Genomic DNA, 26250 nt, shown 5'->3' on the forward strand with positions numbered 1-26250 from the left:
AGGAGAACAACGACACAACAATAAAATGTAGCACACACAGAAGCGAACTAAGCATTAGACAAATTCCGAGCAGAATAACAAATATAACATCAAAACAAAATACATGAATTTGGGACAGAAAAGTACCGTGACACGTCTTATAGTAATGTGAATTCACACTCAAATATAAGAGTACAAACGACACAACAGAAACACAACGTTAAAATGTAACACACATACAAACAAACTAAATAAATAACAATGGCCATATTCCTGACTTGGTACAGGACATTTTTTAAAAGAAAAAATGGTTGGTTGAACCTGGTTTTGTGGCATGCCAAACCTCCCGCTTTAATGGCTATGTTAAATATACCATTAAAATGACAACAGAACATTACATGACTACAATACAAACCACAGACAAGATTCATGACTTGGGACATGAGTTATAATAATTTGTTTTGTCTCATGTCTCCCTCTTTTAAGTCTTAATCAATAGAATATTAAAGACACACAAAGAACGTACAATAATAATAAAAAAAAACACAAGATAATAAATTAATACTGGTTTGGTTAAAACTAATTTCGATTTGGTTGAAAAACGAACACACAAGTATTTCGATATGAAAGACATAGTTTTAATATAATTTCTATGTACTACTCTTAAACTGATTTACTAATTAATCTATAGTTTTTAACATTTACCTGCAGAAGTACAAAATAGGTGTTTTTATAAAACGATAGATTACTTTACCAGTATCTTAGACGTAATCAAGCTTTTTGCAGTGGTCACCTTTTTGTTTTCACAGTGTTGCGCTAGCTTGTTTCCAATAGTAATTTAGTTTTGTCATACGCGTTTGACTATCAGTTTCGTCTTACCTTTTACAAACATTCCGTGTCATAAAATCGTTTTCAGGTTTTAAAATGTCATACGGAAAACATATAACGTAGTACTATTATATAGATATAGTAAGATGTGGTATGAGTGCCAATGAAACAACTCTCCATCCAAGTAACAATTTATAAAAGCAAACCATTATAGGTCAAGGTAAGGCCTTCAACTCGGAGCCTTGGCTCACACCGAACAGCACGCTATAAAGGGCCAAAATAATTACTAGTATTAAACCATTCAAACGGGAAAACTAACGGTCCAATTTAGCAGATAACAGGAATCGCCAAATGTTGTATTCACCATTGTTGTTTAAGGGAATAGTAGTTAAACAATTCACAAATTATGTCTCTGATTAACAAATTATTTAATATGAAACATCATAAAAGTAATCTTTATACTTGCTAGACATTGATACATTTTAAATTGATAAAGTGAGTATGAAATAATGAATTAGGTATGACAGCGACATCTACATGGTAAACTAGCCATATAATTGTTGCTAGACATTATAAAAATTATAAATTAGGACTGAAGCTGATGATCATCTACATCAGGACAAATGTTTTATTCTCATATTATTTCAGACAATCAACATCAGACTCATCCAAAAATCATCCCGACAAAAAAAAAAATCACAAACATCAAATGCTCTTAGTCTGACATGAAACAACACAAACATGGTGAGGTAATACTAGTTTTACATGAGCACAAACCTTCACATATACCTTGGTCGTAAAATAAATTTAAAAAAAAACCAACAATTAAAATACCTCACAATGGAGATGTACATGTACCAACAGGACGATCTGGAAGACGTTAAACTAAAAACGGTGCATGCCGGATCAAAATGTGTTCGCAAACATGTTGTTCTTCTTCTTTGTAATATTACATGTATAATGATAATCGAAGTTTCATATATCAAAAGATTGCAGTGGTGTCATGATTAACCTGGTAGTCTACTTAATAAGAAAGGAGAAGGCTATATATACGTTTGATATACTTCTATGACAAGGAAACTCAAAATGTATAAGAAACTTACATTGTATATTCGTACCAAGAACACCTAAATATATATTGCCAAAAAAAATGAATATTACCGGTTGCATATACAATTTAAATGTATACAAGAAAAACTCATTAATCCTGTTTGCTTAGTCTAAAAAAGTGATACCTGTTTTATTGTCCTCACATGTCTTTATTTATATATCAAATAGTAAACCATATATAAGTATATAAACGCCTAAAAATATATTTATATATACATACACAACAAGCATATATTTTGTATGTATGAAATTTACGATAAAGAGTTAATAAAATTTACGAGTCAGTATTTTGTAAGATAACTTTTTTGAATTTTGATTTTATTAATACCCTAGTATTTTTTTTAATGTTTTTTTTCTGCATCCAATTTGGTTAGTATATATCATAGCTGTGAGCAGAAAAGTTATCAAAGATACCAGAAAAACAATACATGTTAATTGTAGGAAACATAAGACGACTATTTATTATTTCTTTTTTTTTTTTTTTTTTTATAGAATCCACATACTATTGATACTTTTAGCTACCGGGAAATGACAACAGTCATCTCGTATAAGATTTAGAATAAATAATAAGTAATTCAAGTAAATATAGATGTAAGATCTGGTACATAGAATACATTTAAAGTTGTTTCTCGGATCACGAAATTATTTTTTTCCAGTTTTTATAGTAGGTTGGTTCCCTCTGAAATATTCAGATTGCCTTCGGAATATACATGTTTTAACAATTCCACTCTAGGTTAAAATTACTTGCAATCGCTTTTAACGTATCAGTATACTGTTTTCTTTCTTTTGAAATAAAAACAATTCTGTTATGGTATTGTTTGTGAAACTGAGATGTTATTTGAATAGAAAGTTAATGTTTACCAGATAACTTTCAAACGACCAATAACCCATGGTGAAAATCAATTGAACAATAACATACATAATAGAAGATAGAAAAACCAATTATCTAATTAAATATCATCAGAAATATAAATACAAGTATTCAATTTCTTACGAATGAAAATAAAAGATCTTTTCCTATCTACCCGATACGTATAATTTTTAATATTGACTTATTAATATTATAATTTATTACTAAAGTTGGATGCGAGGCATATGTCTTTGAGACAGCAGGCAAATATAGAATGGAAAAAAGTTAGAGGAAATAAATATAAAAATCTTAAATGATGTATACAAATCTATATTTTTAGATACAAAAATATATGAACATACGAAGTAAATTGTGGGAGGATTAAAAACTATATACCAGTAATACAATATTCGGTACTTTGGTTTAATGGAAAAGGAAGTAAAAACTACAAGACTGTATTATATCTTAATGAAAAACGAAAATTTTGACAAAATCTTTAATTCTAGTAAAATACATATTTAGTAAATGTGTGTTCAGTCGTAATGTCTGTTTGTTGAAATTACAAATACAAAAAGTGAAGTATATACGTATATATTGTTAATAGTTTGAGTATTTTACTGATATAACTCAAATTGAGCTCACGTGTCGAATTATTTTTTTCAATTAAGTTAATCCTAGACAGCAATGATAGCACGTGTTGCAAATGAAGAAAAATATCAATGAATTACTGCAATAATACAATTAATCCAAACGCACTTTATAAAATATTAGTAATACAAATCAATCACACAGAAGTACAAAATGTAGTTCCTTTAAATATAATTAATCTGAAGCGTGTATTTTGTATACATTTTTGTAAAATGTGATCAGTAAGCAATTTAAGAAAATGACCATATCCTGTATTCACTCTAGCATCTGCGGAAGTTTCGCCTACGTTAAGTTGATGTCAAGTTCCATATTTTGATGTGCCAACCCAATATAATTAAACCTTTCAAGCCTTTGTTGGTACGTTGATAACTTTAAATTAACAGCAAAATATATTTCATTGATTTGACTTCACATAAAATCAATTAAGTTCTTTTATAACAGAGGAATGTCTATTTCCATGCATATTAAAATGACCAAATAAGCTTTCGATTTCACTTAGGATAGAAGCATTTCCAGCATCTAAGATTAATGAATATTCAGTAGGGCGGAGATAAAACAAAATCGTCACAATCCAAATGAGGGATTGATTGTTAATCTTTTGCGTCAAAGAACTTTCGCTTGGGTTGGAAAACTTAGTATAAATAGGTGTTTTCAAATTGTCACTTTCATTTGGAACAAAGTAGAAGCGAAAAGAACATTTCGGACATACACTTTTAGTAACAGGACAACTCAAATATATGGTTTCAGAGGAACAAACTTAACAACTTTATATACTTTTTCTAGCAAACAACGGAACTTACCAAGCTTTTCAAAAAAGACTTAGAATGAAATACAGCTTTACATTATTAGTAGTTTTGTATTCTTATGTAGTAGCAGGTGAGTAATATTTTATGTTAACTGGGAACATTATCTTTCATTATTTTAAAAATAATGCATTTTTGCATACAAGAATGTTTATTCATGAAATTCCGATAGCTATATTACTTCAAGTATGCTAAATTAATAAAGGCTAACGGGGTCTTTCGCCTTTTTAACAGAAAAATTGAACAAAGTTGTCTTTTAACGTTCTGAAATATGAATGTTACGAATACTCAAAGTGAAAAAATATATCGACAAAACATGCGTGTGCCCATTTGTTATTGAAAATAGCGAAAACCTATTCTGGTACTTAAAAAGGTTACTATAAGTCTTATAAGTTTTAATGTTCAACTATTTAAAAACCTTATTTTAAATTAGTTTCCTACCATCTTCGAGACGTTATTATAATTTTGAAACTTCAGACAGTCTTTAAGAAATTTAGACTGAATGATTACTTAGTAAGAAGTGTACAGTATATTTAACGGAAAAATAGAAAGCGAAATAAACAAATGTAATTATAAAACTTTAAAAAAAAAAAAAAAAAAGATAGAACTAAAGACTGTTAATGTCCGTGTCATTTGATCTCTTATGGAGAGTTGTCTCATTGGCAATCATAACATATCTTCTTCTGTATTTAATTTTTAATTGAATGCGCCGAATTATCATCAACTTTACCTGATCGAATGTTATTTACGTTTATTTTATCAATTGTGTAAGTACACGGGATCAAAGAAACTTAAGAACGGTTAATTTGTGAGCTAACCTAACAACTTCCTGTGGTTTCCCCTCTATAACAATTCAACATACAGCCATGTTCAAAACTTGATATAACAGAAAGGAATTTTTCTTGATCTGTATAGAGGCTTTGTTTTGTGATCGTTATTAAAAGAATGATGATTCATTGCTTTAATTGTCGATTTAGTAAAATTACGTATGTAATATCTTTTACTAAAGGTGTTAATCGTATCGCGAAGATTAAGTTTTTCTCTCATTTCTATATTCAGCTTAGTGTATAATACCAGACACATATTGTAATAGATTTTCCATTTAAATTTATAGTTGTCCTAATAAGCCGTATTGTAAGCTTATTTATACTTTTATGTCATAACTTATCAAATGACAATGTATATTATATTTCATTTTTTCTACCTAAAAAGTAAAATTACAATGATACTGAACTCAGAGGACAATTCAAAACGGAAAGTCCCTAATCAAATTGCAGCAAAATCAAAAGCTCAAACACATTTAACGAATTGACCTAAGTGTATATATTGAGCTTTTTGATCATCACTAAACATTTAATTTGTGATAATTAGGGAAACGAACTTTTTTTTTGTTCTTGGTAATCTCTAAAATAGTATTTTATGATAGCACTGTCTTTGATAAACATTCTGCATAAGTATAAAATAAAAGAACAATGTTATATAGATATAAGTAACAGCTAGATTAATCTTATTACACAAAATCAAACTTCACAACATTAAACTTTATAGATTTCAGTCGACGTAACTTCTTCATCATAAGTTTAAAATATGCGCAATGATCACATTGTTCACGCGATAGTATTAATATTAAATTTTTAGATATCGTATTTGCCGAATCACCGATTAAGTCATCATTCAAGACTCTTGCCTATAATCTGATTTAAAATGAAAACATTATCCATAAAGTTATTTTGGACACATATCGCATTGAAGATATTTTGGATTTCCCTTGAAACTTATTAAAAACAAACAGTAGATATATACACATAACATTCGCAATTTATCTTTGTATACCCTTAATTGTCAAATGTATATCAGATAAATGTGATAAACGGAACCATAGATGTATACACAATTTTCTACATTGCAACCCAAAAGACCTGTTATAATGTGTTCAATTACAAAGGATTTATCAAATCGAGAGTCCAATGTATACCATTACTCTTTCATCGCCGACTTTGTATTCGTTCAAAAGTGCAAATTATAATTACAACTTCTTAACTATAGTATAGAGTATAATATAGAGTACAATATGTATAAAAAATCACAAGTTCAACGATTTATGATCCATTAATAGCATAATCAGTATGATAGTATCATTCAGCAAAGAAATAAACAGTTGATTGTCTTTGAATTGTGTTTTCACAAGGAAATATCTTTACGAAAAGTTAATTTTATAATACTTGAAGTTGTTCCCCGTTACTGATATCAAGCATGTGGTTTATCGGAATAACCTCCCTTATCATTATCAGAAAAAAAGGGTTCTCTTAAAGTTAAAGGGTAAATTAGAGGCAGCAGTAGTTATCAAATACCATAACTACATTAAGAAGATGCAAATCATGGTAGATAACAAAAACAGGAATCGTTTTATGAGAGTGAGTGACAAAAATGTATTACATTTTAAATATAACAGTTAAACTCAAGAGAAACATATGAGATTAAAACTTGTAAATCCTATACTTTTCATGAAATTATTAAAAGAATTTGTCTGCTAAGAGACGATCAAGTTTTCGCTTGCAATGTTCACACTTGTTCAAGTAATTCATTTTTCCGTTCTATATTTTCAAACTGCAGCGAATAAAATCGTAAACTGAAGTACATGTTAAATAAGATTTTAACCTTTAAAGTAAATACTGTTGATTTGATAATCTGTTCGTGTTCATCGATTCGTGGGCCGCATCTTATAACTCATATTTGATAATAAAATTTTATTTACAAAGTAATTAAAAATACACAATTTCATTATAAAACTGAAGATTTTTATACCATAATCACATTCTTCGATTGATTAAAATTATATCAAATATTTGTCTAAGACAATTAAATAACATCTAAGGAAATTCTGGCCGAAGCTGAAGATGCAAACACGCCATCGACAGGTTGAAAAGAATAGTCATCAACCACCTCATTAAGAAGCAAATCATGAAAACAGCAGAAAACATCCGTAAAATTAACAGATAATCCTGGAGAAATTGTATAAAATGCTTTATTTGATATCAAATAATATTATTTAATTCAGTTTTGATTCAATGCCACTGCTAAATCATTGCTTCTCTGTTTGTTAAACAGTAAAGATGATCAAACATTCTCTTTATTTTCTTTATTTTCTATCAAGTGATATTGTAAATGGAATCGAGCAGGAAAATACATGTTTTCATTTTTGCAACTTCTTATCATTGCTTTTTATATAACAAAATGAAATAAGATTCTATCATCAACAACACAATGAATTATGATTTTTTAAAACTAAGGTCAACTATTTGAAGTTTTAGGAAACTATCAAGTCAGTGATAATTAGTATGTTACATTTTACGATAATGTTAGATGATACATTATTCAATTGTACTACATATGCATCGCACTTCCCTCAGGTAATCCATATACGGCCTCATATGTCTATGTGTATATATTTATACACAGGTTTTCGAGGCGAATCGGGGGTGGGTTGGTATTCAATTATATTTCTTAGTATTTAAAATCAACACTTTTGTTTTCGAGGTGACCTGGTGAAGGTAATTTCAGAGAATGTGTCACGAATATTGAAAGAAATGAAGTAAGTATTTCTCATAATCAGGTCGTGCACAAGAAAGAAGAGGCGAAAGATAAGTCAAACAATTTCTTTTAAGAAGAACGAAGACAAACATGATCAAACTTTACTTCTAAGTCTACAAGAATGCGAGTCACAATGAACTTAATGAATCTAAGTAATCCTCATAGTTAAACACTACTTTTTGTAGATGAGCGTTTCCGTTATCCGATATATACAATGTAAAGTCATACAAAACTGCAAAAACAATTGAATCAGAATCAGATTAAAAAAAAGGCAACACTTTTCTGACTAAAATGTTTCAATGTTATCGATATATGCAGTAACCAAATTAAGCACAGCAACCATTTACTTTAACTTATTTTTTAACATTATGCTGCATCTAAGACAAATGCTTAAAACCATCTCAGTCTTATAAATAAAGTGCATCAATGTCAGTAGATGATTGAATTCCCCATTAAGATATAAAGAATTGAAGCAACATCAAGCTTAAAGATTTCCTGTTTTTGTTCTCATTCCAATAGAAAGATGAAAACCTATTGTCTAGCAGAAGTAATGAAAATCACGTTATGTTAACAAATATTCAATAAAAACGTTATCCTTATTTTATTTGTGACTTTTCATTGGAGGATATAAAATTATAAAAGCGAAAATGACTTGTCATTTCAAATATTTATCTTCCAACAGTGTCAAAATGAAAGGGACTGAAGCTACGATAGGCCACTGTACGGCTCAACAATAAGCAAAACCCATACTGTATAGTCCGTTGTAAAAGGCTCCGACACGACAAAATATATAAAAAAGTTGTCTTTAGAAAGTATGTACTACTTACACCACAACTATATTTACTTATTAAAGATACATCACAACAACATTTCATAGAAAAATTAGACGGTTGTTATTTGTTTTTACTGCAACTCATGGTCATGGAATTATCCTGTTATCTGGTTGACAATTTTGACGGATTCATGAATGCAATGTGACATACGATGCTAGTTAATTTTATTATCAACAAATCATTGAACAATTTAGAATATTAATCGGAAATAGACCTTTTCTAATTAATTGATATTTTTCCCTGTTAGTGACAGAACTTGTTTACAATCTAATTCGTATTTTTCTAACTTCGGATCATATAATTTCAATAGGTTTGTGATATTACCTTAATTATAACGACCATAGCGTTGTCACTTATATTGTAGGTTTGTGATATTTTCGTATTATGACCATGATATTCTCACTTAGACAGGTTATAACATAGTTTTCATGACTATCTCTGTGATTGTAATATTATGATAGCAAAATTGCAAAATATGGATTTCGAATTGTAATATGGAAGACGCTTTAAGGGGTTATGTTCGTGTTATTTATTCTTTAGGGGCTTTCATGTATCTTTTATAACCTACTGTTTTAGAAAGTCACAATTCCGTTCTATTCTTCTTAAGTATTAAACTATAATAGAATGATGAGATTCTCCCGCCTTTATATTGGATACCTAAACAAAGAACGATATATAGCCGGGTCTTTAATAGTCTCATCGTCATTATCCCTACAGAAAAAGATAGCATCACAAATAACCGAATACACTTGTAAGGATCCACTCTCAAATCTACAATAAGAATTATACACTTTTGCACTAATATAAAAACTTTTGATACACTTCTATGTCCCATTTGCAATTGAAACATCGACTGTATTGTCTCTTTGAACATATTATTTTTTTACAAAAATGAAAAAACGAAAATAAAAAGTTGTTGTTTTAGGTCATGCAAAATCTTACTTTGCGACGATCCACGCTTGATTCCATCGGGTAATACTTGTGGTATTATTTGTGCACCGGTATTTAGTGTCTTTTGTTTTTTTTATTTTGATATTTTTTTATTATTATTTCCCTTTCAAATGTATTTATGATGTACTGCCACTCAATAATCCACATGTCAATGAATAATTACATCTGATACATCCTGGGTAACTTGGAATTTAGAATACTACCGAAACTAGATGGTCTGTTTAAAGTCATGACCTTTATTTTCATCGATATTGACACATATGGACGACTTCAAACTATCATCTATGACAAACATGATGATTCCATTTTTCGAATTGTTAACTTCACATTATTCAACAGTAACAAATCCTTTGCTCTTACGTGTGACGTTTACATATCACATGTAAAACGTTTGGCTACTGCATACTCCCTCTTTACCGTTATTTTACACGAACGTGTACTTGACCTATAAACTGCAGCCAAATTACTCAGTATAATTACTTACATCGACACTGATATAAATACTTTATGATAACCATCACGAATCATTTGACCGACATGAGTGTATGCAGTCACTAGCGTTGTGTTTTCGCTGTCTTAAATCGACTGATCTATAATTTTACCGATTGTGTCTTTTTCTCAAATATAAAATACGTAGACAGATTATGCATGCATAACAGGAATCATATACGATGTCTCGCTCCTTTTGAAAGTTCATGCGAGTCGCTGATTTTTTGTTTTTAATCTGGTGTCTTTTCCTTATCGAATTACGACATTTGAACATTGGTTAACTACTATCGTCTTTCTCTTTTGTTTTCCTCGTAGCTTTTTGACATGATTTTTTCTGTTTCTATTTTACTTTGTTGTAAATTTATACCTTTAGAAATATCTGTTATTTAGAGATTTTGTTTGCATGCAATAAATTGAAGAAAGGGTTTTTGTACATGTTAAGCATTAATTCATATGTTGTTTTAAGCTAAATGCTTGTTCCGTTTACTTCTCTTTCCTTTTCTTTTTGATTTTTAAGATAGACGACATGGAAAAAATAAATCCAAACCTTCATATTCTTTTTTAGTTCAAGCTAATCTTCTAAATAAAGACACATTATCTATATGTTATAATGTGTAAAATGTTAAATCAAAATAGAGACATCAATAGCATCGAGTTTCACAAATATTGATATTCCAATTGTTCAAACTTCAAAAAGCTCGTCCCACTCCCTGAAACATCATCAGACTTATTTTCGCTTCATTTCATTTCTGAGATACCCTTTTCACATCAAAGAATACATAAACGCTGTCTATAAGCATGCCTTTAGTAAATAAATTTATTATCCTTATCAGTATTTTTACAGTTCTTTGATATGCTTCACGTTCAGAAAATAACTTAATTATCTCATTATAATTGCTTGAAAATTGTAATTACGTTTTTTCAGTACAAAATAATGGCAATTGTATTGTTTGACGATCACAGGCATGGGTATTAAACTGTAAAATATCAGAACCTACGTATCTGTCATTTCCTTCCAATTTTGTGACAGCGTTTTGTAATTATACATATTTTACGGGTCTACAGATAAGTAAAATTGAATACAATAAGATAAAAAATACCAGAAATTCGAATTGATATTGCCAAAACGATTTTTAACTTAAAATGACCACACTAAGGAAATGTAATACAGCTCTGTTGATTTCCCTATTATTGCAACCCAAAAAAAGGCGAAAGATACCAAGTGGACAATCCAAATTCATAACGTAAAGGGAAACCATCAGAACCACTGTAACATATGTTTTAAGTATATAAATTTGCAAATGCATAGTCAGAATTATATTGAAAACCTAAAAGATTTACTTAAAATAGGACATTTTGATTTCATGTTTAACAGACCAAAACAAATTATGCATCGCCACATTGAGAAATGTAACTACATCATAAACAAATTAGATTATTTGATATCACAAGTTGTTATAAGAGAAACTTGTCATCATTTCATGTGTTTTTCAAAAGAAAATTGCTGGAAGGGTTTAAGCATGATCCGAACTATGACGTAATTAATATTTGGAATAATTGCTCCTGGAACTTTCGATTTATCATTTGTAATGGTTCCATGATTTTACATGACTCTTCCCACTTATAAATTGTAGAACGACTTTTTTTTATATTTTTCTCTAATTGGCCGATTACAGTTAAGTGACTTCTATCAATTAAGTGGCATTTGAAGACAATTTTACCAACAAAGTTGAATTCATTACTTGCATATAATTGCAAAGAGTTCATCGGAAAATTTCCATATTTGTAAAGCCATGAAAAAATTATCATAATGACATATAATGCATACTTCAAAAATTGGTATCTTTAATAGTGTCAATAATATGATCATCTCTGAGATACTCCTCCACTTTTGCTGTAAACAATTTAAAAGGTTTTATCGAATAAATCTATCCAATACCTAATTGTTCCAATTAAAAGATAGGCATTGTCCAGGAGATAAAAGACTAATTATCATAATATTAATTATGATTTGAGTGATTTTATTATCCTAGATATTCAAGATAGAAAACTGGAGTACGACGATTTCATCCATTTATTGTTGACAATGATCTTTATTTAGATGACTAGAACCTGTCATAATCTAAAGGTCAATCGGTGGCTATAACATGAAATCAACAAACCACATTAGCATTATTTTGCAAAAATGTATAATCATAAAAAGGAAAAGATAAATATCAACTATTTTAGTTCCATTAAATTTGCAAACTGTAAGTGATGGTTTACATTTTTATTTCTCTGATCACTTAAAGACACTCACCAATAATAGCATATTCAGTATACAAGTAAGTCATTTCTGTTTTTAATATAAAAAAGAAGATTTGGTATTATTGCAAATGAGACAACTCTCCAAAAGAGATCCAAAAGAACACAGAAATAAACAACTATAGGTCACATTACGGTGCAAACTTGCTAACTATATATACTTTCATTTCCAAATAAGAGCTTGAACCTTTAATCTTTTATCTTTTGTCAAAATTGAAGCAGGTATGCTTTATTGATAGTGTTTATCACCATCATCATCAATATGGAGAAGACGTTCTAAGTTGCAAAACTTGTGACTGATTCTCTTGTTAATGTTTTTGGACAATACACTTTGTTTAAACTATTATCATTTCTGTAAGTAGTAGTAGTAATAGTGGTAGTAGTAGTATAAATACTATTATTATCATGTTCTAAACCAAAATTCTTTAGGCACGTTTGTTAATTTTGATATGTGAACAAATCTTAAACATATAAACTATACCGATCTTTAAAAGTATTAAGAAGTTGAATACTCTAGCATCAGAATTAAACAATAAAAAGAATCAATTTAGGGTCAAAGCACAGTTTTAAGTTTTTAAATGATTCTAATTTAAAGACATGGTCGAAAATAGCGTACTTAATCACTTTACACTTCCTTTTATAAGGCCAGCTTCTTATCAAATTCGATGATGCGGTGATTCGCTTGCACTTCGACATTAAGAAACTAATCCATTTCCCACCAGTAAGAGCAATAGACACTAACATTGTATCTATTAGCAATAAAATCGCCATTAACAAAGAAACCACTGAACAAAAACAATGGCTGAACGTACCAATTAAAGCAATAAAATAGCACCAAGTCTGATATTTTTTTTCAAAGCATCAGATACAGTCGTAATAAATGTCGCTGGACTTTTGTTGTGGGTGGACGTTGTCCATTTTCTTGATTATGTCTAAGCTCATTATTTTATGCAGAGGAATGCATTTAGAAAAACGCTTATGACACACGAAGATCATCAATGTTATTTCTTTGTATGCTATCGTTAAACAGTTTTTTTTAGGTAGGTAGTTGAAATTACAGGAACTAGTTTTGTATTGCTGTGTAATATAACTTGACTGGGTTCTGTTTAATGCGCTTAAGCAATATATTTGTATTGATCCTAGTCTCTCAGTTTAGTTTAAACGTATTTTGTTGTTAAAAAAAAGACAAATGGATGAGACACAAGTTTTTCAACTTATTAACGTCTTCTCCAATACATACAAAAATATACACATGAATGAACATTACATAAATCTGATTAAACCAATTATTATTTTAGCATGAAGATATAAAAATATATTACATATGAATTTTAAGAATCGAATCAATCGATATTTACCACTTAATATAACCAATCGAATGCGCCTGTTTTCAGAAGAAATAAATACAAACACACCGAACTGTGTAAAATAAAATATGTAAGTGTACATGACAAGTCGTGTGTGTGAATTTGTTTAAATGTAAAAATGTAAATAGTCTCTCAGTAATCCTCGAGGCCAAAATATTCAAAAGTAAGAAAACGTAAGATGACAGAAAATCACAATCACATTAAGAGACCAATGGGCTTCTTTATGAAAATTACTTTTTTGTCGACCATGAAAAAACATGCCTTTTTGTCATATACATTTGTATTTTAAAGAAAACACAACTGTGTTAACATTTTACTTGGTCTGTTTTAGCTATGTATGCTACATTGCCATTTGTTTTTGTTGCACTTCAGTGTTCTGTCTTTTTTGTTGTTTTCCTCTTATAGTTGATCTGTTTTCCTAGGTTTTAGTTTGGAACCAGGATTTGTTTTCTCTCAATAGATTTATGACTTTTGAACAGCGGTATACTACTGTTGCTTTTATTTTGCTATCATCCCCCAGTTTTTGGTGGGGTTCGTGTTGCTTATTCTTTAGTTTTTTGTGTTGTGTCGTGTGTACTTTTGTTTGTCTGTTTGTCTTTTTCATTTTTAGCCATTGCTTTGTCAGTTTATTTTCAATTTATGAGTTTGACTGTCCCTCTGGTATCTTTCGCCCCTCTTTTAAAGTGATCTTTCGTCTAGTTTGTATATAAATGTGATTTTCAAAGTCGTTTTGATATCGGTATCCTTTACTTAAGAATAAAACTTGTCTTAAAACAAAGACAAATCAAGTGCAAATATCAGACCAATATTGCCAAGTTTTGTCCTCTTCTGGTCATGTCATAGTCATCCATTAACGATAGGCTATTGGAGAATACTTGGTACTTGCCAAGTTTTGTCCTCTTCTGGTCATGTCATAGTCATCCATTAACGATAGGCTATTGGAGAATACTTGGTACTTGCCAAGTTTTGTCCTCTTCTGGTCATGTCATAGTCATCCATTAACGCTAGGCTATTGGAGAATACTTGGTACTTGCCAAGTTTTGTCCTCTTCTGGTCATGTCATAGTCATCCATTAACGCTAGACTATTGGAGAATACTTGGTACTTGCCAAGTTTTGTCCTCTTCTGGTCATGTTATAGTCATCCATTAACGCTAGGCTATTGGAGAATACTTGGTACATTTCCAATAACATCAATTATAAACATCAAGCTGTGAATTACAGTGCGAAATGCACAGTTAAATTTGAGTATTATGGCATTACTTAATTAAGATTAAGTAAATCGAATTCATTCAACTTCATTTGAAATAATTGTACCAGTAAAGCCGACTATTGATATATCTTTAGGGAGATAATTTGGATTTAAAACTATATTTAGTTAATCGTGAAATAAGATATACTTCAGGAATTAGACCACTATATGATTAATGTTACTGTATCGACCTAATAATGTGGCTGGTTTAAATAAGGGTTTAGAAAACCATTCTAGATGTCAAATAAAAGACGATTTAGAGACGTTATCTACAGAACGAAGATAGTATTTCAACCTTAATCAACTAGAAATTATTATGAAAATTAATACAGTACTCATAAACAAAAATTAGTTACTTAGAAAATAGCTGAACCGTATATTTCCTGTAAGAAATTAGCGTTTACATTGATATATCCGGACAGTTAAATTCTCATTTGCGTATACTGCATGTATCGTGTGTGCCTCAACAGAAAAAACGAAGGATACAAATTATCAAGACATAATGATAAAACTTGTGATTTTTATTTGATATGTTCAATCATGAACTTTTAGAAAACAAAACATTTAAAAAAAACTACAACAGTTTGTTTCTTGTTGATCGTTTAGGAATATCTTTGTCACACATACACGACTACTTAGATAATCTATATTTGATTCAAACTGTTATGATTCCAGCACCGATGAATATAATTCAAACACGCGTCTGGCTTACCGGATAGTCTTTAGTACCTTGTTATCTTGGGTGAATTTTTGTACAACCACTGCACGATGCAGCTACTGTTTGACATTTCATTCACGAGAGTATCACCGGCCCAGTAATCTGCATATTTTGTTGACATGAAATATAATCGATATGTTCGTTCTTTTTTTTTAAAATTATAAAATATTATTCGATACACTAAAATGTTTAGGCCTTCATGCATGTATTGGAATTGCAGTATTTGATACATCTTTCGGAATTTGTTTTTAATTGCTCTTAATCTTCGATTTTTATTTGGCATTCCAATTGATTTGATTCGAGCGCCACTGACAAGTTTCATGCAGACAAGCCTTTTTGTGTTTTTTATACAAAATATGTTATAAAAATTAACATCTCCTTTGGTATTACGGTACCTCATGGATTCACTTTATCATTATTTTGTCCTAGTCATGAGCAGGGTTTGACTCTTGTTGTCAAGTATTGTTGTTTAGTGTAGACTGGTGTTTTTTTTTTTAAACCTTTGGCTTACTTTTCTTTTCTTTTTCTTTTTCTTTGATAGTTCACGAGAATGTTTGCAAAAATGAAGTAATGGATTATTCCATACAAGTCTTGCTATGTCGATAAAAAAAATACTGATGCTGTTTCATTAATATATAAATAGTACTACATCAATTGTTTATGGCTACAAATATGATAAAATACAGTTAATTTAAAATGTCTGTTTGAGGCATTCCACATTTTAGAATGCATATCGTAAATGTTGATCTTGACAATTTGATTACTTAAGATTTTCAAATCTTCGATTGACAACATTTTAATCAAGTCTACGTTTTATTTCTTTAATAATCAGAATAAAGAATTAACTTAAGCAGCTGTATATACAATATATATTTGAATAGTACATTTGTATTTCCTTTATTTCATTCTCAATTCATTTGTACTTGACTTTTACTTTGTAATCAGTACTTTGAGGAGTGGATACGACTTCAGGTGCTCTGACTTCGCTGAAAATAAACAGACTTAATTCTTTATGAGATATACATAAGGTACACACTGAGCAATTCAAAACCTATAAAGATAATATGATAGACATCAAGTTGTTATGTTTTTATCATTTATACTGTGTGTTTCTACATCACTAAATATACTATCAATTTTTCATTTCAAACTGTGAGTTAACACTTCTAATTTATATTTACCAGAATTACCACTACTGATGATAAAAGCTGACTTTCATTCAGCTTATCAATCAATTTCAGATCCATTATAATGCCAGACCATTATCTAATGTACACAATCAAAGTGTTATAATCTGTCAGGGCCTGCTGAAACCGCCATATTTACCTGCCATCAGATTATTCAGTATGCTTGAGTAACATGGCGTAATTTTTATTATTTTAAACGTTTTATTGATAATCTGATCAGATTTAAAGCAAGGTGTATGTCCAACCTTTCACAATTAATTTCCAATTTTTATACATTTCCCCCAATAAATACTAACGGTCTACGGGACACTCTATCAGATAAAATTAAATCGTAATTGATCGTGAAGAGTCCGATCGAATATTCTTTATTAATGAAGAGTGTGACAAGATAAAGACTACATAGGAACTGCTTTAATTTCTCATTTTGTATTTCCGATTCATTCCATTTGCTCTTATAGTATGATTAGTGTTAAAAGGTCTTTTTCCACATTGAACAACACCCTTAACAATAGATTACTCAAATACTTAAAGAGGTTTTAGAAGTTCTTTGTGAAAATGATAACCATTTTACAATGTTACAAATTTGTAAATAATGCTTGTTAGAACAGATCATACTCTAAAAATAATATCGACAAAATGTCTATTATCATACTGTTAAACTGTCAATATTTAGAATTATATATACTAAGGAGTTAAATAAATGAGTGAAATGCGTGACACTAAATAGAAGTGATGGCCACATTCCCTAGCACCTTTTAAAAGGAAACATTATGACCGGTTGTTCTTATTCGGAAGCACGTACATAGTTAAATGACTACTGCAACGCGAAGCCATTTGTGTCATAATCAATCAATGTTATTCCTCTACTTGCTCTTAAATGCTTTTTTGTATGCCTAAATAATTCTCCAGCAATTTAAATTTACATTTAAAATTGAAAGATTTATCATTTGAGATTTTAAAACGAAAATTTATATTAATTTTAATTTAATATTGGAAGTCGCCATATTGTATTTAAAAGCATTACGACAGCATAGGAATGTATACATCGTATGTGTCGTAATCAATAACAAAGAAACAGATGTATAGTGCAACTCCGTCAAATCCAAATATCAGAACAAATTATAACAATATTGTCTAACCTGATAGCGAAATTTCTTTAAAAGAGAGAGGGAAAAAATGTAAAAGACAATTCCATGACAAAAATTAATAAAAAAACAACCAAAAGACAACCAGCAGTATATATGTAAAACACAACACCGAAAAAAAAACAACCTAAGACTGAACTAGACTAACGACCAAAAAATAAAAGGTGATATCTGGTGCTCCAGAACGGTAAGTAGATCCTGTTCATTAGATTACCTTAGCTGTATTTGGCAAAACTTTTAGGAATTTTGGTTCTCAATGCTCTTCAACTTCGTACTTTATTTGGCCTTTTTAACTTTTTTGGATTCGAGCGTCACTGATGAGTCTTTTGTAGACGAAACGCGCTTCTGGCGTATATACTAAATTGAGTCTTGGTATCTATGATGAGTTTATTTGCAGCATCCATCGTGTGGCTCATAGAAGTACAAGTCCTGTAATCAGTGTGAATTGGTAGGTCACATTTGAGGGAAAGAGGACGTAATAACGGAACATATCTGTCGCCATCTGTGAAACAGATAGTCCATAACGGTCAACCAAATCGTGATGACGTTCGTTAAATTTTCGACTGCTCTTTACAATACATATTAAGTGAAACGTTTTTTAAAGCAATATTAATTTGCGGGGAAATAAACAAAGACAAAGAAAGAAAATATGTTTTGTGATACTTATTAAACTATAATAAATAAAGACAACAAAACAATGGAATATTAACCAGAAACATACTGATGATCTGAGATCTAAACAAATTATTTCCTTTAACGAACATTTATGTTAAAATAATTTAATTTGTGATCTTTTGAGAAATTTATAAAGTGCTATTAATTTAACAAATTGTTATGTTGTTTACTAATAATTAAATACATGTGGTGCTAAAGTTTTAGCAATTACGATATTTGATGTTTCCAACTGGAACTATTTTATTAATTTCATACACTGTATTTGGAAAAGTATGCAATGTTTTTGTTCTTCTTTAGAGCATTCTTGGCAGTAAAAAAATCGCGCTTAGCAAGTTTAAAATTTAATCTTTTTCTAACTAAAGCGATACAAGATATTGCATCGCTTGAATTTGTTTTTTTGTTTTTTTTCTGTACTTTGAAATTAAGATAAAAAAGATAGGAAACGTACTGCTAAATTAATTGTGACCAAATAGATAAAAATGAAATAAAAACGGGATTTGTTTTCGAATTCAAAGACTGTATTTGCTCTATACTGTTTGACAAATGTTCATACCATATGTTTAGCACTAAATCGCCAATTGCTTGCACTCACAGTGAATGAATGAAGCAAATATAATAAAAGTAATCATCTAATTCTAATATCAATATTAGTTGTGTTTAAGCATATTATATTTACATGATTAGTAAAGGAGACATATAAAAATATTACAACGTTAACATTAGATGATGGAACTGTTTAACGACATTGACTAGCTGTACAGCCCTCGCACTGTCGACTCGTTGTCTGAAGACGTTTGGTTCAGCTTTTAAATAATTTTCTGTCATAAAATTGAAATGCCAGAACAGTCGAAAAGGACGGCCGCCATTTTGTTTTTGGTATGATCTTTTTCTTTGTTGACTATTTTGAATATTTTCTTCACAACGGCTTTAAAATTAGAGACATCTTTTCCCAATACTTAGATAAACAAACAAACACATCGTCGGTTTCATAAAACCATGCTCAAGTCGAATACTTGAGGTGATGAGTTTGATCTCTTCTCGTGTCAAACCAATGACTTGAAGTTGGTATCACCTGCTCCAATTCCAAGCATGGTGCATTCAGGAGACATGTCGATTCGATGTCAGATGATGTTGTGTCCGGGATGGGTGACATGACTTCCTGTTACCTTAAGTTAAATAAGCACGTTAAACATCGAGTAGAATGTCGGTTTGTACAAGCTAAGGGTCAAATTGTAAGTTCTTGTCCTGAAACATGAACATTTGCCACTGGACAATTACCCTTCTGTTCATTATTACTATACACAAAACATTTTTTTCAAATGACAAAAACATGATGGGAAATGTATCTGCATACTATAAACAAAGCATAGAAAAAGTTTAATGTAATATGAAATAAGACAATAACATATACATGAATAGTTAGGCAATTACAGAACCACAAGTATCAAAGGTGGATACATTTCAAATAGAAATATCAGCCTGTTTTACTGATTCTTAAATTTGGCTATATTAGACATATTATGTATATATATTTCTTACACATTGCATTCATTTTCTTCATTTAGACACGCCAAAACAATATACCAGATTCGAGACGTTTTCGGTTCAAACTCATCGTTAGACAATTACATTTAGTTTCATGTATTAAAATTCAGATTCTGTTAGAATTGACAATGTGAATGTATAATGTGTTATGCGAAATACAGTTGAAAACCCATCAGAAATGGATATTTTGTCTCGTATGTAATACATGAATTGTATGCCTACTTGTAGACGGTGCAGTTTTGTTATTTCCAGTTTAGTTTTGCAAGAAATTGAAATACTTCTTAATCAAGAAGCTATAAACTAATGCCTAACAAATTCGGCGCCTTTAATTATTATGTTTATGTGTATAAAACTAGAAGTGATTGGTGTTTTAGACATTTACGATCTTTCCCTTGAATGATTAATTAGCTTAGCAAGTAAGGCGGTCTTTTTGAAGCATTCGTAAACTATTTACTTGATAACAATCAGAATTATTTTCGATTAACGAATGAATTTATGAGTTTGATAAGGTTTTCGATATGGCAAAACGACTTTTCCCGATTTTATCGTGTCATATTCTCTCTTAATAATAACAAAACGATTTTTTATTACTGTTCATACAAATCAATATCCCTGCCATATGCATTTATTGACATTGTTCGGGAAATGGTGCACTAATTTTGTACGTATCTATGAATGCAATTAATTTCAATTGTTTTATAAATCAACGTTTTTTGTCCATTTAAAAAAATTGTCATTGAAAATCAAGACAGCCAAAATATTTTTATGTTGGCGTTTCTTTTCTGTGTATCTGATTTAGTCAAATGTCGCCCAGTTTCCCATTCACAAGTAAGCATATGGATGGAGAGTTTTGTCATTGGCACTCATACCACATCATCTTATATATATATATACATGAATGTAGTGATGTCTTTTTTTTTGGGTATATAATCAGGAACTTAAACCGATATAATCACTAAAAGTCTCTGTGAGGAAAAAGCTGTTTAAACACATTTTGGAGAATACAGTGACCGATATTAGACATGTTAAAAGTATAAAGAGATGTTGCCTATATCAGCAAACAAAATTTTTAATGATGTTAAACTGAACTAACTTTTACTGTCGACTCTTTAAGTTGTTTAACATCGGAGCGATTTAGAACTTGACATACATGGTACATGTATGAACGCATGTACAATATTAAAGACCGTTTTATGTAGACTGTAAAATAAACAGGTGTGTTCCAATGTTGTGTTGTTTGATTGCAGACACCCACATATTCTTTCACCCACTTTTTCATCATTATTATAAGGAGTGTGACATGGTCATGTCCACATTTTTCAATTTTAACTTTAAACTGTGACATAAAAAGAACGGAGCGTTTTAATATTAATTTAAGATAATTAATAAAGAGAATTAATTTTTAACTTTGACATTGTCCTACAATGTATTTTATTTTATTTATTTGTACATTATTCATTGTATATGCTCCTAGACGCATTTGTGGGTACCCTGCCTACAAGTGCCCCCGTTGTAAAGGGGTAGTTTCTTAATAAATATATATATAATTCATAAAAAAAAAGATCAATCAAATTTTATTCTGTGATTTTTTAGAAATAGACTGAAACATGTTGTCCAAATATAAATTCTGTTCATTCAATTTTGACTTCTGACTTGAAGCAACTTAACTTTTTGAGAATCAAATAACTTACCAGCAAAACAAATTTTCACTTTTATAAATGTTTAATATCGTGCAAATACATGATATTTCTGGATGACAACGTGTGATTTTCAAAGATATAGCTTTTCCTAATATACCATAAGTTAACTGGACAAAAACCATAAAAGAAAAATCATTCTGTAACTGTCCTGACGAAACTAGCGATAAACATAATTAAATAACTAAGTCTTTATAATGTCTGTGGCATACAGTATTGTCTTCTGTCGCGTTATAGATTTGCAGTTTTGATATCTGTACATAACAATTACCCCATAACAAAGCAGCATGGCCTGAATCAGACAATAACATCATATAAAAACTAAGTTATTGTGAGATCAGACAGAGATTTGTGTTTTACTTTGATCAATGTATTATCATTTAACGTGAGAAGACAACCAGACTGAAAAATTAAGTTATGTTTTTTTTCTGTCATTCCCCCTAATGTACTATTTTTTTTCCAATACCAGATTAAAGCCCACATGTGTCGTCCGAATTCTAAGATGGTAAATACTTGATGAGAATTTGACGTTTTAGAAAGCGGTTGCTTTCACCCGAACACGGAACTTACGTCTTTTATTTTATCTGTTATATTTTCTTTGCTGGATCATCTCTCATTTCATTGAATATCATCCTTCACATGGGTATTTCCTTCTTGGTCTCGATCAGAAAAAAATGCATGAAATATTTGCCCCTGCGCGTTAAGCAACCAAGATTCAATCAATATCACTTCTTAATCAGTTAACATTCCTATCACTTAGTCTAGTATTGTATATCCTGGGTGAGAGCATTGAATATGCAGAAATTAATAAAATTAAGATAATTTTAAAATTAAGAAGTAAAAGCAGCGTTATAATAACTCTCTAGCTATTTCTCTAATGCCACTGGAGCATACAAACGGGACACACATTAAAACAATAACGCACAATCTAGCCCCTCACACTTGCGATAAGTTTAGCATAGTTATGAAATAACTATACAGTATGTTTTAACTTTAAATGGAGGTAATTTTAATAAAGTTATATAACTAAGTTCGTAAAGTTATCTTATGCAAACACGGACATGAATTTATTTTAATTTTCTCGTACCCTTATGATAACTGATTGCGAGTAAACCTTCTAATGCATATGAAGGTATGAACTGAATTAACAACACAATAATTACAATACATTGGTCAACCTGTGCATGCAAATGAAATTCTCAATCAAATAATTTACTCTTTAAACTCAATGTTTAATTACTTTAAATGTACTTTTAGGCAGCTTAGAAGAATATCAAAGCTTTGAAATTTGTATTTTGTTAGTATGAAATTACCATAGTACTCTGCGGTATCCTCGGTCAGATATCATAGCCGTCACACGTATGACTATTTGTTGTATGGTTTATAGTTAGGGTAATGATCTTACTGTTTGAGTTATTAGAATATAACGGAAACTGTCGGCGTCATTATTGACATTTCTCATGGCTATCAATTCATTACAAAAACCAAACAGCAATAAAAAATCAGTTTGTGACCGCAGTCGTAATCTTATTTAATCCATAGCGGTTATAAAGTGTTTAACTTGCATTGTTTTCCATCCAATTTATTCGTACTTTTTTTAATCAAATAAAGTATATAACGACTACAGCTTGTCCTCGCCTGTTGCTAGATATCGCTAGAAAACTAATCCGTTCTTGAATAATTAAATTAAACACGATGTCAATTAAAACTCTATTTGGTAACTTAATTCGTTATTACTTGACGATTTATGAGACTGTTCCTTTCAAAAGTATTATTTTCTGACCGAATGTAAAACAAAATATGTAATTAATTTTATTGGATTAACAAACCATTGATATCAGATTTATATAATATTCTATCATCGTTTGAATGACACATGGCTTCATAGCAATGTGATCAAGAATAGACAGAAGGTTAGATTATTGTATGTCAGTAATGGGACTGGAAATCTTTTTTTCCATTGATTTGCTTTTATTAATTACACGTATGATAGCCTTTTTGTCAGCTGGGTCTGTATATTCAATTACTTAAATTGGATTGAAAGACACCAAAGGTCGGAAGCCTTGAATGTATCTATCATATATATTATCTATTGCGAATTAAACGCCGAACGGACAGGAATCCAACAAAATAAAAGAGACAAAAAACCAACAATGTCTTCACCAATAGCAAAGGGTTTATATCCTATATCAAGCTCTAAACCGTCACAAGTTCAAAATAATTGTAGATCAATTTAATAGAGACTTTAAAAAAAATCTGAAATCAATACCAAATTCCCCCCATGACTAAAGAAACATACACTATAAGATACAACTTAAGAAAAACACTGGCGGATTTTTTTGTTTGGGACATACAAAAGAACATAAGGCGAGGTTAAGTTTAAATGTTTTTACTTTTTTTCATTTCCACCTATACCCAAAAAAAAACCTGTATCAAAAGATTAGTTCCAACACGGAGTTTTTTTTATAACAGTACAAAAGATTACAACACAGAAGTACATGCACAACAATTATAGATAATACCACTCAAACGAATGCTCTCAGTTAATGAATGCCAGCACATGGACTTAACGTGTTGATAAAACAAATATGTCGCCTCATAATGCAATATTGCTGATTGCACTTTGGAATATATGTCATACTAAAACGCCATGAAAATTACAGATAGACAACATTTGTTTACGACACCTAGAGTATATATTAACAAAATAACAATGCAAAAAGGAACAAACAAACAAGGAAACAAGGAATACCGTATTTTATCTTCGTGGAACTATTATAGATCAGCATATTAATATTAATTCCATGTACTTACAAAATTATCGTCTCCCCATGCAGTAAGCAGTTTAAGTTATCATAGCAAGCTTCAAAGGTGAACAAAAGATCGGTCGTTGAATTCTCATTTCTGTTTTTATTCAAGTGTCACTGAAAGTTCAAGCAAACCTTCATGTATATGTGAAGAAAATTAATAAATTAAAATTTGAATTCCTAAGATTCTACAATTCTGTTTTTAGAATCAAATAGCACAATATTCACAACACAATTGAAGCTTTTAGACATAACGTAGAATTTCCGATAGCAATTAAACATATCGTATTCTTGTTCTTCAGGTTCTTCAAAAGTAACTGAGTCCAGTCACGACGATGGCCAACTTAACAGAGTCAGACGAGGTGGGTTAAGTATGTTACGATTGGGTAGAGGATTACAAATGTTACGATTAGGAAAACGTGCCATGCCTATGCTTCGACTTGGACGGGGTGTAGAATCATATACACCAGAAGAAATTCGTGTGATCATTAACACATTAATAGGAGAAGAGAGAGGTGATAGACAGGTACCTTTACCTAGATATGGTAAAGACGTTGAAGTACAAATGCTTTTACAGCGACTTTTAGGAGATCCACAATTTCAAGAACGCCGATCAATGAGTTTGTATGACGCAGACGATGATTCTCCACGTCTGATTAACCCAGGACCTCGTCCAGGAAAATACCGATACCGTCGTTCTTTACCAGATGTCCCACCTCAAAATGTTTACGATGAAGAGAAATTTGAAGATATCAAAGAAAAAATTGCCGATATAAAAGACGAAGTCAAAGACAGTGAAGAGAGAACAGTTCCACTCCCACGATTTGGTAGATACCTCACAGAAGATGACTACGTTACTGATCTTGACGAAGAAAAACGCGCAATGCCCATGTTAAGATTAGGAAGAGCAATGGCTATGCTTAGATTAGGCAAACGAGCAATGCATATGCTTAGATTAGGCAAACGACCAATGAATATGCTTAGATTAGGCAGATCCGATGGATCATTGGACGATGAAGAAGAGAAACGAGCAATGCCAATGTTGAGACTAGGAAAACGACCATTTAAGATGTTAAGATTAGGTAAACGATATGACAATACTGCTGATGATGCTGAAATAAAAAGAAATTTACGAATGATGCGATTAGGACGAGGAAGTGATAAACGTGCCATGCCAATGCTTCGACTAGGCAGAAGTCAGCAATAAATATCATTATTAAATTTCATTGGTTCAAATCGTATTCATAACGACTTTAATGCAAATTATTGAAATATTGGTGACGAAAAGTTAAAGAAGTTCTTCTGGGAACCACCATTCATGGGACAAGTCAACCGCTACGACTATGTAAAATATTTCAATAAATGTTCATCTGATAACAAAATTATAAATGAAGGATGTTATTTTTGTACAAAATGCTCATGTGTATATGTCATTTCTGTGATCTATTTAATAAATCAGATAGGAGTTTATAA

At 30.5% G+C, this 26250-nt stretch overlaps 1 protein-coding gene across 1 annotated transcript; it reads left to right on the forward strand.

The window, feature by feature from the left end:
* Nucleotides 1-4015: 4015 nt before the first annotated feature.
* Nucleotides 4016-26250, forward strand: LOC139481376 (myomodulin neuropeptides 1-like). Its single transcript, XM_071264677.1, has 2 exons — nucleotides 4016-4291; nucleotides 25080-26250. Exons 1-2 carry the CDS (start codon nucleotides 4240-4242, stop codon nucleotides 25982-25984), a joined length of 957 nt encoding a protein of 318 aa, XP_071120778.1. The 5' UTR covers nucleotides 4016-4239; the 3' UTR covers nucleotides 25985-26250.

Source organism: Mytilus edulis, chromosome 7, assembly GCF_963676685.1.
Source record: "Mytilus edulis chromosome 7, xbMytEdul2.2, whole genome shotgun sequence".
Lineage (NCBI taxonomy): Eukaryota > Metazoa > Mollusca > Bivalvia > Mytilida > Mytilidae > Mytilus > Mytilus edulis.

Coding starts and splice junctions, on each gene's coding strand:
- LOC139481376 (XM_071264677.1), top strand. CDS start 4,240: ATGAAATACAGCTTTACATTATTAGTAGTTTTGTATTCTTATGTAGTA. Junction 4,292..25,079: donor GTATTCTTATGTAGTAGCAG/GTGAGTAATATT, acceptor CTTGTTCTTCAG/GTTCTTCAAAAGTAACTGAG.